Here is a 17,605-nt window from a genome sequence, read left to right as displayed (position 1 = left end):
GTCCGCTGCCCCCCGCCGCTCACCCTCCCCTCAGGGCCCCCCCGCCCCCCGCCGCGCCCGCCCGCCCTGAGGTAACGCCCGCCGAGGCGCGGCGTCCTCCATTTTCTCTCAGCGCCGCCGCTTGAAACACCCGCGGGAGCCGGCGCGATGGACGGAGGGGAGGGACCGGAGACAGCGTCCGCCGTCTCCGGTCCCTCCAGCCCTGGAGCGCTGAGGAGCTGCGGAGCGAGGCGCTGCCCAAGAAGGATATCATCAAATTCCTTCAGGAGCACGCAGCCCAGGCGGTAAGCGGGGGATTAGGGGTGTGTGTGGGGTCTCCCTTCCCCTCCGTGTTCCCGTTTCCCCCTCCCTCCTTCCCTCAACCGGCGTGTCTTTGCAGTTCCTGGCGGAGCACAAGCTGCTGGGGCAGGTGAAGAACGTGGCCAAGACGGCCAACAAGGAGCAGCTCATCGCCGCTTACACGCAGCTCTTCAACACGCAGGTGAGGGGCCCGAAGGGGGGGACGTGGGGGCTGGGGGGACACGCCGTGGGGGTCGGGGCGGTGGCTGATGGCTGCCCCTCTCGGCCTCCCCTCAGCGGTTCAAGGGCACGGACGGCGCGGAGAAGGCGGCGGAGAAGGCGAAGCCCGCCAAGGCGGAGGAGGCCAAGGGGAAGGCGGCGAAGCCCGAGGAGGCCGTGGAGGAGGTGGGGGGCAGGACCCCCAACTCGTATTGTTGGGGCGATCCCGTGGGTGAGTTTCAGTGGGGGCCGGTGACAGGACGAGGGGCAACGGGCACAAACTGAAACAGAGGAAAACCCATCTCAACACGGGGAAAAACCTCTTTCTTTTGAGCATGGTAGAGCCCTGGCAGAGGCTGCCCAAGGAGGTGGTCTGGAGAAGAGAAGGCTGAGGGGGAAACTGATCAACAGCTATAAATACCCAAAGGGTGGGTTCCAAGATGGGGCCAGGCTTTTTCCAGTGGTGCCCAGGGACAGGACAAGAGGAAATGGGCACAAACTTGAATGTAAGAAGTTCCATCTCAACATGAGGAGGAGCTTGTTTGCTGTGAGGGTGGCAGAGCCCTGGCAGAGGCTGCCCAGAGAGGTGGTGGAGTCTCCTTCTCTGGAGACATTCAAACCCCACCTGGACACGTTCCTGTGGGACCTACTGTGGGTGACCCTGCTCTGGGCAGAGGTTGGAGGAGATGATCTCCAGAGGTCCCTTCCACCAGTCTGTAATTGTGGGCCAGCCAAATTATCCAGCTCTTCAAAACCTTGGTTACCACAAGAAGTCTGGTACCATGCCTTAAGCTTAGGCAGCTTCTGCAACGTAATTAGCGATGGGCCCTGTGCCTCCCTCCCAAAGCTTCGGTCTTTGCTGAAAACTGCTCCTGGGCTGCTGTGTTTCCCCCAGATCTTCCAGCCCTGCAATATCACACGAACGTGCCACTCCCTGACACTGCATCCGCTCACGCCATGCCTTGAACTAACTGGTGGTTCTGTCTTGAACGCGGTTTGTCTGAGGCTAGTTAATGCAGCAGTCCTGACTCCTGTTCTTATAAACTTAGGGGCCGCCAAAGTATACAAAATCCATTCTAAAGAAGGGTGATAAAACCAACTTCCCGAAGAAAGGGGACACTGTTCACTGCTGGTACACAGGGAAACTACAGGACGGGACAGTCTTCGATACCAATATTCAAACAAGTAAGGTCACGTACACACCGTTGGGCTTTTGTCGCAAATGCAGGCAGAGGCAATTAGCTGGACTCGTTAAGCAGCCTGGGGAGGTGCTCCCTTCTGGACAGGGTGTGTGGTGGGCGTCCTGACAAACCGCTTTTACCCTGGGGGTGCTGAGCTGAGGGGGTGTCCCTGCAGTCTGCTCCTGGGGCCTGGCTTTCCATTGGGGAATGCAGAGAGGTATTTTTGGGACTGGCTGGTGTCGAGTGACAGCGCTGCCTCTTGCCAGGCCTGGCCACTGGCATTCTCCAGTGCAGATGGAACGGGAAACGCAGGGATTTAATGGGGGCTGGAACTGCTTGGGAGGAAAGATGGTTCCTGCTCCAGGAGCTCCCCTTATCCATGGAGCCTGGACTCACTGTTAGTACGGTCCCTGTTGTATGGTCTTACGATGTTGTATGGTCCCTATTGCTTTCTTTGCTTCACTAACATGTTTCTGACTTGTACCATCAACTTTAGTGATTCAGAAAGGAGGCTTTGAGCTTCTCTGGGTCAGTATCTGAAAGATGCCTATCGAGGCCAGGTTGGAGGGGGCTTGGAGCAACCTGGTCTGGTGGGAGGTGTCTCTGCCCAGGGCAGGGGGTTGGAACTCCATGATCTTTAAGGTCCCTTCCAACCCAAACCATTCTACGATTCCAATTTTAGCTCTTGGTGCAATTTGAACGTTTAATAATGTTTTTAGTGTAGTTTTCCTCTAGAAATCCGATAGTGGGCTAAAAATAACGTGGTAAGAGCATATATTTATATAAAGCATGATTGAATAGTTATTTTAGGCAGAAGCACGACACGCGCCGGTGCGATGTTAAAGCAAACGTGGCCGCTGCTCACACCCCGAGGGAGATCCCTGGCACCCACACGAGCATTGGGATGGGCACTGAAATAAAACAGATCTTTAAAACATCAGCCCTGGGGGTGTTTTATTTCCACAAAGGAAAAGCAGGTGAAATACTGGCATTCTCCAGTGCAGATGGAACGGGAAACGCAGGGATTTAATGGGGGCTGGAACTGCTTGGGAGGAAAGATGGTTCCTGCTCCAGGAGCTCCCCTTATCCATGGAGCCTGGACTCACTGTTAGTACGGTCCCTGTTGTATGGTCTTACGATGTTGTATGGTCCCTATTGCTTTCTTTGCTTCACTAACATGTTTCTGACTTGTACCATCAACTTTAGTGATTCAGAAAGGAGGCTTTGAGCTTCTCTGGGTCAGTATCTGAAAGATGCCCATCAAGGCCAGGCTGGATGGGGTTTTGAGCAACCTGGTCTGGTGGGAGGTGTCCCTGCCCAGGGCAGGGGGGTTGGAACTCCATGATCTTTAAGGTCCCTTCCAACCCAAACCATTCTACGATTCCAATTTTAGCTCTTGGTGCAATTTGAACGTTTAATAATGTTTTTAGTGTAGTTTTCCTCTAGAAATCCGATAGTGGGCTAAAAATAACGTGGTAAGAGCATATATTTATATAAAGCATGATTGAATAGTTATTTTAGGCAGAAGCACGACACGCGCCGGTGCGACGTTAAAGCAAACGCACGCAAAAAAAAACCTGTCTTTCAGGTTCAAAGAAGAAAAAAGCAGCCAAACCTTTGAGTTTCAAAGTCGGAGTAGGAAAAGTCATCAGGGGGGTAAGTGGCTGTTTGTCTTTCTGGTGGGGGTAGGAAGGCGAGTTGGAAGGATTGACATCTGGAGCCTTCTTGGCATCTCTCTCAGGTGAAATTCCCTCCCAAGCTCTGTAAAAGTACCCTCGCGTTCTGTAAATTCCCCTCTTCTTTTCGGTGTTTTGAGCGTGGCGTTTTGGTTTTTCCAGTGGGATGAAGCTCTCCTGACCATGAGCAAAGGAGAGAAGGCTCAACTGGAGATCGAACCCGAGTGGGCGTACGGCAAGAAAGGGCAGCCCGATGCCAAGTATCCTTCTGCTGCTAATTACTCATTAAGGAGCCTGGAAAACGCTGGGTGGAATGAAGTGCTTTATGGGGGGAGTGTTCATGTGGGACCCTCGGCAGGCTGAGTGTTAACAGTACAACAAACCTCGGGGCAGTCAACAGCCGGGTGCAGTTCCCTGTTCAGGAGGTCACTCTTATTTTCTGCCTGTTTATTTTTTTAATTATTATTATTATTCCAGCTGCTTCCAGGGGTTATTCCTGCAGCAGGCTGGGGGTGCGGGAGGGCAGTGACAATGGGTAAAGCCCGGGGTACAGCTGGAAGAGGGGGACACACGGCTGCTCCCTCTTGCTCCAGCCCCATGTTGCCATCATTTCAAGGCCTGTTCTAGCTCACCCTCCCTCTGCAGTATGGGGGGAGAGCAGGGACTGCCCAAAGCTGCAGTCAAGGCTGTGGCAGGACTCACCACCAGAGCAATGGGGATAACGAGGAACGCATCTTTAATTAGAGTATCTGGGGCCTGGCTGTGTGATGACAGCTCGGGGTGGGCAGCAGCTGTGGTTCCATGCTAAATGGGGGATGAAATCCAAGCCCCCAGAGGAGAAGCAGGACAGGTGGTGCCTCGCTGAGTGCTGACCCGTGTCACAAACACGAGGTTGGGGTTTTTTTTTTTAAGCTTCCTTAACGTGTGCCACCAGGATCCCGCCCAACGCCAAGCTGTTCTTTGAAGTGGAGCTGGTGGATATTGAATGAAATGAAGCGTTTCCTTCGCTGCTGGGAACCCCCTCCCCATCACGAAAGCTTCTGACAATGCAGTTTTGCTCTTGTAACTTTCAGGAAATAGTTACAACCGTGGCCTTGTACCCAACTCCAGTGTGTTGTCCCTGCCCCTGACTGCTGTACAGTAACACACCACTAAAGAAACCACAGTTTGTACGTGTGACTGCACCTCTTTGTCTATGTCATCCACTTGAAACTGCTTCCTCTCACTCTGGGGGAGAAATGGCATACATCTCCAGTAAGTGGTGACAGGAGAACCTGCCCCAGCTGGACGGGCCACGACTGTCACCGTCCCTCGCTGCAGTGAGGGAGCTTCCACTGGAAATAGTGTAAAAAGTCAAAGTATCGTTTATTTCAATACTGGAGGCCCCAGCAGTGTTTCCCCCCCAGCCCTACCCCGTGTCGCTGCCGAGCTCCACAACAGCACTCGCCCAACAGCTCTAGTTAAGATAGCAGGAGAGGGGAGGAGGAAAACACATTTATACTCCAGGCACTAGGTTTCTCCTTTAAATGTGTTTTAAGAAGCGTGAGGCGTGCTGCCCCCCTTCCAGAAGCGTCGCGCGGGCGTTCCTCTTCCTCAGCCCCAAGAGCTCCTCTGGAGGAAGCAGGGGCGTCACTGCAGCACTCCAAGAAAGGTCAGAGAACTATGGAATTCCTTGCTTTTATTACAAAAATGGGAATGATCACTTTGATCCAAATGAAAAAAACAAACAAAAAAAAGGCTTGCTCACACCGTGTACATGAAAAATCTCTAAAATACAAAAATCATCCCGAACACAGTTTGTGCTTTTTAAAAAAAAAAAGAAGGCAGGGTGGCTTTGCCTCTGGAGCCACAGGCCACCTCCACGCTGACGAGTTTCTGTCCTAGGGAGAGCGAGCGGGCTGGGAGCCACGGGCTGGGGCAGGGAGAGGGATATTGTGACAGAGGGTGACATCCCGGCTGGAGCGGGGAGCAGGAGGGACAGCCCCGGCCCCCACGCTGCTCGGGGGGAAAAAAGCCCCAAACCCCACAGCTTTACTGATTTCAGTCTATGGAATCGGCCCGGGGCTGGAAAAAATTCCTCAGATCTCTCCATAAATTAGTGCAGGGAATTAAAAAAAAAAAATAAACCAAAATAAAATGCATTTATGGTAAAGTAGATTTGTACAGATACCATTTATCAGTTACCAGCACACAAGTCTTGCCTCACACAGACCCTGTCAACATCAGCTCCTTTCACATGCAAAAAACCAAAAGCAGGTATTAACAACAGTTCCTTCACGGCCCTAATTTAGAAAAATAGATATATTTTTTTTTTATTATTCCATCTTTGTTGAAACGGCAGCACAGTGAACTTCACTCACTCCGGGGATCAGGTGGGATGATAATACTGTCCGTAATTCCAGGCGTTCTGGTAATTGTACTGGAAAACAACCCAAAAACAACAGAGAACGTGAGTCAGGCTGCAGGACCAGCGGTAACACGCTGTTGTCTCTCTCGCCTTCCAGGATGGCACAGCTGCCTTCACCACGGCCATGGCTCTGAGCAGTGGCCATGCCAGTGTCACCGTGCCCACGTCACCTCCAGGGTGTCAGGGTCTGGGTCCTGCCCGCAGCCCTGGCCTGGGCACAGCGAGGAGCCCCTCGGCTCCAACCACCCAAAGGCTCTGCCAGGAGTCGCCTTTGCTCTGGAGAAGCTGAAGTGTGGCTCAGTCCCAGGCCAGAATTAGAGTGATATGGGGTTGGAAGGGACCTCTGGAGATCATCCAGTCCACCCCCCTGCCAGAGCAGGGCCACCCAGAGCAGGTCCCACAGGAACGTGTCCAGGTGGGGTTTGAATGTCTCCAGAGAAGGAGACTCCACCACCTCTCTGGGCAGCCTCTGCCAGGGCTCTGCCACCCTCACAGCAAACAAGCTCCTCCTCATGTTGAGATGGAACTTCTTACATTCAAGTTTGTGCCCATTTCCTCTTGTCCTGTCCCTGGGCACCACTGGAAAAAGCCTGGCCCCATCTTGGAACCCACCCTTTGGGTATTTATAGGTGTTGATCAGATCCCCCCTCAGCCTTCTCTTCTCCAGACTAAACAGCCCCAAGTCCCTCAGCCTCTCCTCGTAAGAGAGATGCTCCAGGCCCCTCAGCATCTTTGTGGTCCTTTCCTGTCCCCTCTCCAGTAGTTCCCCATCCTTCTGGAAGTGGGGTCGGGTTTGTACCCGGGCTCTGTGCAGGGGCTGCTGCTGCCCAGAGTGGTTTTTAATCTCTTAATAAACACACGTGCGGGAAGTGCGAAAATGCGGGGGGTGAGAGGGTCCCTGACCCCCAGATCCCCTCCGGTCCCTGCTCTGTGGCTGTTCTCAAGCAGTGAGATGCAGAGCAGAGGCAGCAGCCATGGAGCCACCATCTCACCCACCCAACTGAGCCCTTCTCCAACTCTATCCATCTGCTCTCCCCACAGCTCCCTGTGTGGAAACCTGGGGCGTTGTTCCCAGCCTAGTGGGCTCCCTGAGCACCTCCAGGGGCCAGAAGGGAACACCCCGCAAGAGCAGCCCTGAAAGGAACCCCCAGCTGGAGGGAGTAACTCCCCAAAGGCCCAGGGAAGTGGCATCTCCAGGCGAGCCCCCTGGGGAACACACCTCAGCACACCACGGCTCTGCCCCCCTCAGCCAGCAGTGTCCTGCACATGAAGAGCCAGCCACCAAACCGCCCACCTCCCTCCTCAGAGGAGTATTTCACACCTTCAGAGCAGGCCAAAGAGTTAGCAACAAAATCAGGAGGAATTAACCCAAGAGCAGCACCCACCTGGTACCAGGCGTTGTAGTTGTAGGCGGCCTGATTGACCTGCATGTCCCCGTCCATCATCTGTGCTGACGCCAGGCTCGGGTCGTCGGTCAGCATCTTCTTTTCATCGGGCTCCTCTGATCTGGGAAGTGAATGTTTCCTTTAAGTGGCATTTCAGACCAAAGCCTGAGCGTGTCTTAGTGTGAGAAGTGTTACAGCAGATAAGGGTAAGCAATATTTTGGAGCTTGGTTCCCTGTCCAAACAGGGTAACAGAGCACACTGGGCTCCAGAACAACAGGCTGGGGTTTAAGTCACGCTGCTGCCTGAACGGAGACAGCAAAAGCACATTTTTGCTTAGAGATTGAGTTATTTTCACTAGGACTGTTTAGCTTTTCTGTGAAACATAATTCAAACAGTTATCTTCCAATAAATCTGCTTCCAAATATTTAAGCCAGCAGTACAAGCCCTAGTTAGTACCCACTTTAAGACTGAAGTGGATTCTTGCAAGCAGCAGGTTTAAAGCTTGCAAGTAAGAAGCTGAAAAATGTTTATATAAATATTCACAGACTAAAGGGAAAAAGGTCTCTGCGATTGCTCTCTGAACTATTTTTAAAGCCTTCCCAGAGTGCTTTGTCCCAGCTCTCGCCCGGTGCAGCGCGTTCAGCTGCCCCACACTGCCCCAGTGAGTCCCTCCCTACCCGTTCTCTGCCCTCCTTTTCAAGGATTCCTGCTCCTTCAGAAGGGCCTGATGTTCATCGTAGGCGTCCAGGAGCCTGCGGGGGACAAACACACACAAAGCTTTGCTCACCGTTCTCCTGTCAACACTTTAAACACACGAGCAACCACTTTAAAGTGTCTACTTCAAACCCTACAAATACAGAAATGTTCTACACCAAACTCCACCATCATCCAATTTTCAGCAGTGCTGCACCAGGAAGATGGGAAAGCCACAGAATTCCATTTGAGGGGGGGATGAAGAGTTTTCTGTTGGCTCAGAAACTCCCAACTTGCTCAGCTTGTATCACACTTCATGCAGTTCTTTTATAAAAGAGTCTTTATAAAGGAGTTTCCTAAAGCTCACTTGTGACACCCCGTGTCCCTGCAGCTGCGCGCTGGCACCACCTCAGCAGCGCTGGTATCTGGGAATCAACAGGTCTTTAAATACTGGAAATGGGCATTAGACAAAATGATTACAATTTTGAAGCGTCACCTACAGCCTCCTCCCAAAGCCCACGGGAAGCAGAGGTATATTTAATGTGGCCCAGAAGAGTCCCATCATTTCTGTATCAAGTACAGCCAGGCATTGCTGATGAGAGATGACACTTCTGTTTCCCAACTCCAATTCCCACCAACAGCTAAATATCATCTCCTCTGCTGTGTACCACGGTTTACCCAAAAACTGCTGCTTCTGGCAATATTACTCTTGGTGAAAACCGTTTCTTGTACTTTTCCTGTACTCTAGTTTTGTTTGGGAACTGGGAACTTTGTTTTGTTTGGTCTGTCTGGGATCCCAAACCCGCAGCACCCGGCTGCCTCCTTCAGAGCCAGCAGAAATGCCCTTGTTAAATACACACAGTGCAGAGAGACTGACACAGGCTGAGTCCCTCCCACTTCGTTGGCTGCACATTGTAAATGAGAACAAGCACTGGGTTTACAAGAGAGATTTCAGAGGGAGGAAAGAAAAAAAGTATATCTAGTATTTAATTAAGAAGCTGCACTTATCTGATGTAAGTGTACAGCACTTTAATGCTTCTAAACACAAATAAACCCAATCACTGCCCCTTTGGGCACCTCAAGCAGCAGCTCTCAGGGTACAGAGTATCCAGTTCTACTTGTGTCACACAACACTTCCCCTGCTCTTTGAAGAACACCCCCCTTTGAGGAACGTCCCGTTTTAGGAGACCCCACAAGAGAAAACTACAGGGAGGAGTCAGCAGAATTTTACAACAGAGTATCCAGTTCTACTTGTGTCACACAACACTTCCCCTGCTCTTTGAAGAACACCCCCCTTTGAGGAACGTCCCGTTTTAGGAGACTCCACAAGAGAAAACTACAGGGAGGAGTCACAGGCAGCAGAATTTTACGCTCTGAGGCATTGGGTATTTCAGAAAAAAAAGGGCTAATTTTCTGAAAAGAAATTCCAGTTTAAAAGTGGGGGTTTGGTTTAGAAAAGCAGCCATCCCTCATCAACGAGCTGCTGGCACGAAGCAAACCATTAATTTCAACCTCCTCCTTCCCCCCGCCTTCCCTAAGCAGCCTTTGGGTGGCCCCGATTCGGCCGTGGCACAGATTACATCTTACTTGTTTACATCAGAACCAAAGTCTTCCAGGAATTCCACTTTTCGCTGAGAAAAGGTAATCCTCATTTTTATAGACAACGCGCCGTTGACGGCTTTATCGAAACAGCTCAGGATGTTCTCTTCGTTCTGCCTGAGGTCCCCGCTGTACTCCATCTCCAGCAGGTTGAGATACAGCTTCGTGTTCTCCTGTGCAAAAGAGCCGTTAGAAGCGGTACCTCTGTCACATGTGGTGTTTTAACACTGAAGGTGTGTCTGCCAGAGGCACACCACAGCACTGACAGCACCAACATAGGCTAAAATAGCCAATACTAAGAGATTTTTATTACATTGGTCATCGGTGACCCGGTTTGTTTCACAAGCAGGGATCTAACACTACAAAACCAGATGTCCCCCCCTTGCTAACAGCAACCCAAGAGTGCTAAATATTTCCGCAATTATCCAACAGGATCTACAAGCAGCACCTCCACCATCAGTTTTGTTCACCCTGAGATGTGATAGGCGCCTGTAATATTTAAGATTCTAAGAAGGAAAAAATAAAGGTATGAAGCACGTTGTGCTTCTGATGAAAAAAGATATAAGCAAACCCCCAGATTTGCAAGGAAACAAGGCAACATCAGTTTAGAGGGACTGGTGTCTCCATGTGGCAATGGAACATTACATCCAGTGACAATTCCTGTCATCATCGTTGCCATCATTTTAAAAAAAACGGTTCAGAAAGAGAGAAAACTACCAGAGTGTTATGTTTTGTCAACAGAGGGAAGAGGGAACACATACTTTGTCAATTTCTATGGCTTCTGACAGCACTTTTCTTGCCTTTGGAAGATTTTTCTGCACTTTGAAGAGGTGTCGGGCTAATTTGATGGCATAAAACGAGGATTCGCTAATTGATTTGGCATTCCTAACAGCATCTTCAAGCAGGTGCTCGGCTTCTTCCATGTTGCCGTGTCTGCGCTCTAAGCTGACTCTCCGCAAGCGAATCATGGCTAGCCCTAGAATACACTCTTCAAACGTTTTCAAGATTCTTCTTGCTTCGTCGATGTTGCCTAAAACACCGGTGAAGAGGCTTTAAGACACGAGACACCCAACAGGCTCTCAAAACCAGAACCCCTCCCAGAAGAAGCTGAGGTTGCTCTTACCCTGCTGCTCCTCAAAGGCGGCCCACAGCATGTGAACCATGGGTTTCTTGGGGAGGTGAATGGTGCAAGCCCTGCTGTAGACGTGCCTCACGCCTTCAATACTATGATTCTCCATGTATTTGGCATACTATAGTTGAAAACAGAGCAGAGATTGCAAAATTTAAAGCTTGTATTTGTCTTTAAAAACATGCCAGAGTGATAAAATTCTTTTTTTTTAAACCCATTCAGCACCTTTATTGAACCACTAGACTAGTTTCTGTAAGGAAGGACGTAGAGAGGCAACGAAGTTGGCATATGCAGCAGTCAAATCTGGTTGCAAGCAGACCATCTCCTAATGCAACAGATATAGTTATATATGAACAACGTTCCACAAGAGTACAAAAGGTTAGTCACTAGATCAAGGTGTGCAGTCGGCAGGAGGTGGGTGGTGAAGGGCTTCCCTTACCTTAATCCAGAAGTCCTCATAGAGGGCACATGAAATAACACATCTCTCAAAGAGGACCACGACTCGCTCGTGAGTGCCATTCTCTATCTCAAATTCTAAGTACTCTTTCCAGTTTTTCAGCTGAATTTTCTCCAGGGGTTTGACATGAAAGTAAGGCCTCTTTATCTGCAAGAGTCACAGCACGGCAACTTGTCATTAACAAGCATGCCACTGAGTTCCTTAAAAAAACACCCCAAACCCAGCCACACACCATCCAAGTAATGCCCGTTAATCGACAGGACTTTGGGATGGCACATCAATGTCTATTTAAATGATCATTCTGCTGGGGCTACCCAAGTATTGGTCAAGAGATTTTGCTGGCAATTATATTCTAGGCTAGAAACTTTGTTTTTCTAGAACTCTTTTTGAGTGCAAGTGTTTACAGCAGCTGAGGAGGGACCCTGTGCAATTAATCCCTTGCAAACCTGCGCTCACGACATAACCACCACATCACAGCCAACAGCGGGGATTGGCCACACACACACACAACCACAGGACTTACTGCTCTAATAGCACACGCCCCACAAATTAAATTTAAAATCTGGCTGAGAGTCATGACAAGGAAAGACAGAGTATTGAACTGAACCTCCTATTAAATATTTACATTAAACTGATTACCCCCAGAACAGAGGGACTGGGTCTGTACCCATGGCTGCCAGAGGAGCCGGGCAGGACAGAGCTCAGCACAGAAAACGGACACGTTGCTTTGGACTAAAGGCAGCAAAGCATCCTTCCAGACATCCTCTGCTTTTCCTCTCTTCATCGCACAAATGTCACTCTTTTTAGGACAGCTTTACCTTTTCAATCAGAACTACCTTTCTCTCCTTGTTAGCCTGCAATGCCTCAGGCACACACGGCAGTGCCACCTGACAAAGCATTTCAAGGCTGGTCAGTGAGCCATGCACCATCTCTCCAAACACCACTTAAAGATCTTTAAATCATCAGATGGCAGAGTTAACCCCACAAGTCGCCTTTTCACAAGAAGAACAGTAGAGAAGAGAAGCTCGATCTTTGTTCAAAGCTCAGGACAGTTGACACTGTAAGGTGTCACTCGGAACGCCCGGCTCCCAGTCTCACGTTCAGAGCTCTCACACGTGCTGCTTTACACAGAAACCCCAAACTTACCGCTTCTTCAAAGGTCCACCTCTTACTGACTTCATGTTCGTTGTGGTTAAACATCTCTTGATGAATCTCAATGATCCTGTGCCTCATGTTTTCTATCTCAGTGACCAGCTAAAACAGAATTTTTTAAAATGTAACACAGGTAGACGCCGTAACACCTTTGTAAGTGCACTTTATGACAACAGCAGCATCTATAAATTCGAAGTATCGCGGGTGCATTAGATGTTACCCTGAAGAGCTAAGGGAAAGGGGGGGGATGCTGCCCTGATGGTGCCTCAGCCCTTGCTGCAACCCACCTGAACTGCTTTTCTGTCTGCAGTTCTGTGCTATGTTAAAGACAACTGAGATCAAAGATGTGTTTGGATCCAAGTCAGGCATGGTTTCAGTACGTGTCCATTTGCACAGTCAGCAATTCCCTTGGACAGCCCCAAGTTCCCATCAGCCTGTGAAGGCCAGGACCCCACAGAGATCATTGCTGAGGGAAGAGCTTGTTAGACCATGGCTCTTAATCTGTTCATCCAGAGTAATTAACATTCATTCCTAAAGTCTGTACATCACTTATTTCACTTTTGAACTGCATTTCTTTGACAGCTGTGGAATCACTGGAGAGGTATGCCCTTAGACATGGGCAGTTACCACCTCAGCCAAAGCACAGTGATGCACCAGAGAACAAGGGGAACACCTCAGCTACAGACAGACTACATTATCCACAGACAAACTCCTCTTTCAGCCACAGAGCAAAGCAGGACGTGCCGAGGCGCATCCCCCGTGCACGTACTTTGGCAGGGTCAGTAATGTCCTCGGTGCCAGAGGGCAGGTCGTCGCTGGGTTGCGCGTCCTCCCCGCTGTGGCCATTGGCAGACGCCAGCTCCCGGCGCAGCTGCACAAACTGCTCCGTGGTCAGGAGGTCTCGAGGCAAGTTGTTCTGTATGTGCTCCTTGAACCTGGCAGGAGTCACAAACAAGGCAACGCCAATTTAGAATCACAGAATTGTCTGGGTTGGAAGGGACCTTTAAGATCATCCAGTCCAACCATCAACCTAACTCTGCTAAAAACCATCACTGACCCATGGCTCTAAGCACTACGTCAACTTGTCTTTTAAATCCCTCCAGGGATGGTGCCTCAACCACTAGCCTGGGGCAGCCTTTTCCAATGCTTAATAACCCTTTCAGTGGAAAAATTGTTCCCTATCTCCAAACTGAACCTCCCCTGGGGCAACTTGAGGCCGTTTCCTCTTGTCCCATCCTTGGGAGAAGAGACTGACCCCCCCCCCGACTACCCCCTCCTTTCAGGGAGTTGGAGAGAGCGAGAAGGTCTCCCCTCAGCCTCCTTTTCTCCAGGCTGAACACCCCCAGCTCCCTCAGCCTCTTCTCACAAGACTTGTGCTCCAGACCCCTCACCAGCTCCGTTGCCCTTCTCTGGACCCATTCCAGCCCCTCAATGTCTTTTTTGTGGTGAGGGGCCCAAAACTGGACACAGCCCTTGAGGCTGGGCCTCACCAGTGCCCAGTCAGGGGAACTGGATGGTTTGTGTTTCAATACTCTGCACAAGCAGAGCACAACAATAAATCCAAGCAGGGTTCTGCATTACTGTAGCCATCTAGAGCAGTGCTGGGAACACACCTTCTGACAGCACACAGACAAAATGCGACTTCCACTACCTATCAGACTCAAAAGCTCTGCATTTCACAGAGAAATGAAGTGACAACAAACTTCCGTGGCAAAGACAGACCACTCGCCATGTAATATTGATGGCAAAGGACAAGAGCAGTTTTAGAGGAACATACCTTATTTCCAAAACTAAAAGACCTGCAGAAATTACAGGGAAGACTGGTGCATAATGTAATTAAAGTTTCTCATGCCCTCTTAACCTCTCTGCATTAATTCTACTATCTAAAACTCAACCAAACATTTCTCTTTAGTCAATTCAGTGTCTCACCACACAAGCAGTGAGTACTGCTTGAGGAATCAGAAGTTCAGAACTGCTAATACTGATTTTTCAAAGACATCCTCTCTTCTTCCTCCCAACTACAAGGCCCTCCTTTAATCCACAGCAGAATTTGTGAATTTATCTGAACCCAAATTCCTAAAAAGTGTATCAGTACCTTAAAACAATCAGTCAAACCATATGAGTACATAAATAAATAGTTACTGAGTTTTATGTACTTATCTCAAGCTCTTGTTCTGAGTATTTCCACATTTACAGAAGTAGTTCAGCATGTGCTTAAGAAACTGACAGCATTAACTAAATGTGTGTTTTCTCTTTACCTCTGGAAGTGGTGACTGTAGAGTTGTGTTGGAATTCCAAGGATGCGGTCATAGATGGAGGTAACTTCCCTTAGGTTTCCCTGGTCATTTTCCCAGTTTATATACATTTCCCATAGTCTGTCAGAACGGAAATCTGTCCCAGCAGCTAACACTGCGTGTTCATAGGCTCTGAAAAATTAAAGACTTTTACAGTTGTTTCTGGATGTGGTGACAAAACAAGGAAGAAAAGTTCTGACTCCTATTTAAAGCTTATGAGCATCCTCATTTACTTACAACCACACTTATTTAAATAACATTAAACATTATTTAAGTTCTTCGAAGTATTTTCTAGATATCTGTAACAAGGTATCTAGAAATTCTGAAAGTTCACACTCACATTGTTTCCTCCAGCACTACCACAACAGAATAAATAAAGGTAACAGAGAATCACCTTGCAGCAATGCAAGATATCAGGACAACACACAATCTTTACCTCTTATCTCTTGTAAAGATTCTAAATCCATTACTTTACAGTTTAAGACACAAAAGCCACACATCAGTCGTGCAGCTGGAAGCTGCTGCAGTTAAAGTTCAATTAAGATTTTGGGTCAAACTTCAGTCCCACCTGTGGCTCTAACCAGGAGCACTGCCAGCAACAGGCGAGGTCAGACCATGTTCCAGCCATACCCTGAAAACCTCCAAGGAAATAAATTCCAAAAATTCTACAGGGAACCCGTTCCAGTGCTGCACTATTTCCTAGCGTCTAGTCTGAAGTTCCTGTCACAGCTTTTGACCCTTGTACCACACTGCCTTGCCATCCCCTTCTTATGGAATTTGGCTCCACTGTCTCTTAAAAGCCCTTAAAGTGAGCGTGGGCTGTCATCAGCTCACCCCTCAGCTCTAAGGCAGGAATGTGATCCTGCTGCTGTGAGACTCTACGCACGGGCTCCTCCTCTCACTGCAACTTACCCTCGAATAGTACTGTTAGTTTCAGGATCGGCAGGGTCCAAGGTCTCCTTTAAGAAGTTTATATAATGTATCCAAAGATCAACACTAAGAGGAATTGCCTGAAGCCCTCTGCGATAAACCTATGAAGAGAACATCAACTGTACTTCAAATACTTAACGGCGTCCTAAGAGAGAGGCAACACTGTGTTATCCGGTGAACCTTAGAAATACTAATTACTGGAATTTTGTTTAAATAATCTACCATTACCATTTGGGTGGAGGTTGGATAGAACATGGCAATGTTCTGATCTCCACGTGCAGAGTCTTGATCTTCAAAGCGCAGCGGTCCCTGCATTCTGACCAGGTTGTGTGGGCAGGCTTTGGGGTACAGACCATAGGGCACAGACCCATTAGAGCATCATTGACAGCGTCTGACCAAAAATGCAATAAGATGTAGCAATTGTGACCAGCAAACCAACTATTATTGCTTTGAAAATGAGTAACAAACGGAAGTGAGAGAAAAGCCCTGCCCTACTTGTTAAGCTGCAGTGTAATACAGAGGCTTGCACTGCAAAGCTTGACAAACTGTAGAGGTTTAACGCACCTGCCAACAAAGAGAAAAAACATTAGCTACAAATGCCACAGACGTGACAAGTGCAAACAAAATCCCTACAAACCTGGCCATACATGGCAGGTACTGGCAGCCAAATGACTGGCGGGAGGTTAGTCATTGTTTGGCCGAGAGGAGCCGCGGCGAGGGCTGCGCCCAGCTCCCTACGTACCTCGTCAGACTGCTTCACGTTGTCGTGGCGCTTCTCCAGGTCCGCGTACTTCTTCCAGTACCCATAGCAATACGGGTAGTGCGTGAAGAACCTGTCAAAGGCCTTCCTGGCAGCTGGTAGGTGGTTCTGCGAGCAACACACAATACAGGCAATGAATCCTTCCCTTAAAATAAAGCTTCACATTATTTTAAGAACAATTACTGTTTTAACATCGTCTTAGAAACCACTGGTTTTATTTTGAGGTCTCTGCTGACAACACTGGCAAGGACAACTGTCTTACAACAGTGTCTAGGAAAGCTCGATGTACAGGCCTAGATTTGGCACTGGAATATCCACAACTTGTTTTGGTTTTCTCTATTTCTGGAAGGCAGAGGGAAGGGGGGGCGCATACTAACCTCCTGCTCTACATACTGTAGCAGATAAACCCATCCTGTGAAATCCTGGGGATTGTCCTCTACTACTTTCCAGAACTTGTCAAAATCCGGAGGGAAGCCAGCCTCAATATCTGTTGTCTGTAAACTTTCAATGTTGGGAATTTCACTCTCCTGCGTGTTCTCTTCATTCAAGTCAGGGGAACTATCGGGTGACTGCTCCATCTCCGTCACACTCATAATTTCTGTGCTGAAGTCCATGTGCTGTTCTTCCGTTGTGGTTTCAGCGCCATTGTCCGTGCTGTCGTTGCCCACAGTGGGCTTCTCCTCCTCCGTACCTTCTGCGTTCTCCATGGCTCAGGCTACTGCTGCTCCGTGCTACTGGATCCTGAGGAAATAAAAACATTCAGTACCCGTGCAGCGAGGAGCCAAGTAGGACTCGGGCGTGAATTCTCAGCCACGAGTCTCCCAAGTGCTTCAGGCACCCGAGTATTTCACCACAGGCCCTTATCAATTAGATCTGCTTCGCTCTTGAGCCTAATTCGCAATTAAAACCACATTAATAGCAGTAAAATGTTGTAACTTCTGCACATACAAATCATTGTGGTTTTTCTAAAAGCTATCACAAGTAGCTATCAAGGTATTGATATAAAGGTAAAACTGATACCATTTTCCTGTGTGAGTCTAGTGGAACTTTATTCCAAATAAAGAATTATGTTCAAATTTATTCCAGTTTTCTACTTAGTACAAATCACTGACTTGTTTGCAAGTAAATATATGTTATAACACACCCTCAACACCTAGCTGAACTGGCTGAAGTGATAACTTCACAAAGCACAGAGTTACCACCGTTCCTGGGCTGGCCCCACATTAAGGATGCCAACACACAGAGCCCCCAGAAGCTGACCAGGTTGGCCCCTGACAGGCAGCCCCTGGCTCCCACACACCACTCGGACATCAGGGGCTCCTCCTGCCCCTCGGGACAGACTCCATCTTCCTCCCACTCTTCATTTTGATCTTCTTGCCAAATCCCAGCCCTACCCTGCTCCGCAAAGGCCCGTCCAGCCCCACCTGGCTGCTCTGCCTGAAG

At 49.1% G+C, this 17,605-nt stretch overlaps 3 protein-coding genes across 6 annotated transcripts in view; 1 reads left to right on the top strand and 2 right to left on the bottom strand.

Moving 5' to 3' along the window:
* The window catches only part of FANCM (Fanconi anemia complementation group M), a 114,733-nt gene extending 114,631 nt beyond the window's left edge, over positions 1–102 (bottom strand). Inside the window, exon 1 of the mRNA XM_014936762.1 lies at positions 83–102. Within this exon, the coding sequence (XP_014792248.1) occupies positions 83–102 (20 nt within the window). The remainder of the gene's footprint in view (positions 1–82) is intronic.
* A 65-nt stretch (positions 103–167) lies between these two features.
* Positions 168–4,539, top strand: FKBP3 (FK506 binding protein 3; the record flags this gene model as incomplete). Its single annotated transcript, XM_014936760.1, has 7 exons — positions 168–284; positions 380–481; positions 577–684; positions 1,548–1,683; positions 3,268–3,335; positions 3,518–3,615; positions 4,290–4,539. Coding segments are annotated over 7 exons (684 nt in total), but the record flags the coding sequence as incomplete, so codon positions are not given.
* A 477-nt stretch (positions 4,540–5,016) lies between these two features.
* Positions 5,017–16,898, bottom strand: PRPF39 (pre-mRNA processing factor 39). Of its 4 annotated transcripts, none has more exons than XM_014936796.1 (13): positions 16,540–16,898; positions 16,145–16,270; positions 15,385–15,503; positions 14,437–14,604; positions 12,948–13,113; positions 12,173–12,280; positions 11,009–11,173; positions 10,564–10,690; positions 10,202–10,470; positions 9,429–9,613; positions 7,826–7,900; positions 7,148–7,268; positions 5,017–5,774 (listed from the first exon to the last, which is right to left on the bottom strand). In XM_014936796.1, exons 1-13 carry the CDS (start codon positions 16,867–16,869, stop codon positions 5,724–5,726), a joined length of 2,010 nt encoding a protein of 669 aa, XP_014792282.1. In that variant the 5' UTR covers positions 16,870–16,898; the 3' UTR covers positions 5,017–5,723. The 4 variants fall into 4 exon arrangements, with proteins under 4 accessions (XP_014792282.1, XP_014792283.1, XP_014792284.1 ...); XM_014936797.1 differs by having other exon boundaries at positions 15,631–16,270; positions 16,540–16,805; XM_014936798.1 differs by lacking the exon at positions 16,540–16,898 and adding an exon at positions 15,631–15,793.
* Between the last annotated feature and the right edge of the window lie 707 nt (positions 16,899–17,605).

Source organism: Calidris pugnax, unplaced genomic scaffold, assembly GCF_001431845.1.
Source record: "Calidris pugnax isolate Ruff unplaced genomic scaffold, ASM143184v1 scaffold10, whole genome shotgun sequence".
In the NCBI taxonomy this organism is placed as follows: domain Eukaryota; kingdom Metazoa; phylum Chordata; class Aves; order Charadriiformes; family Scolopacidae; genus Calidris; species Calidris pugnax.
This window is presented reverse-complemented; position numbering and strand designations above follow the sequence as displayed.

Coding starts and splice junctions, on each gene's coding strand:
- PRPF39 (XM_014936796.1), bottom strand. CDS start 16,869: ATGGAGAACGCAGAAGGTACGGAGGAGGAGAAGCCCACTGTGGGCAAC. Junction 16,271..16,539: donor TACAGTATGTAGAGCAGGAG/GTTAGTATGCGC, acceptor TGTTGCTCGCAG/AACCACCTACCAGCTGCCAG. Junction 10,471..10,563: donor CGCCTTTGAGGAGCAGCAGG/GTAAGAGCAACC, acceptor CCGGTGTTTTAG/GCAACATCGACGAAGCAAGA.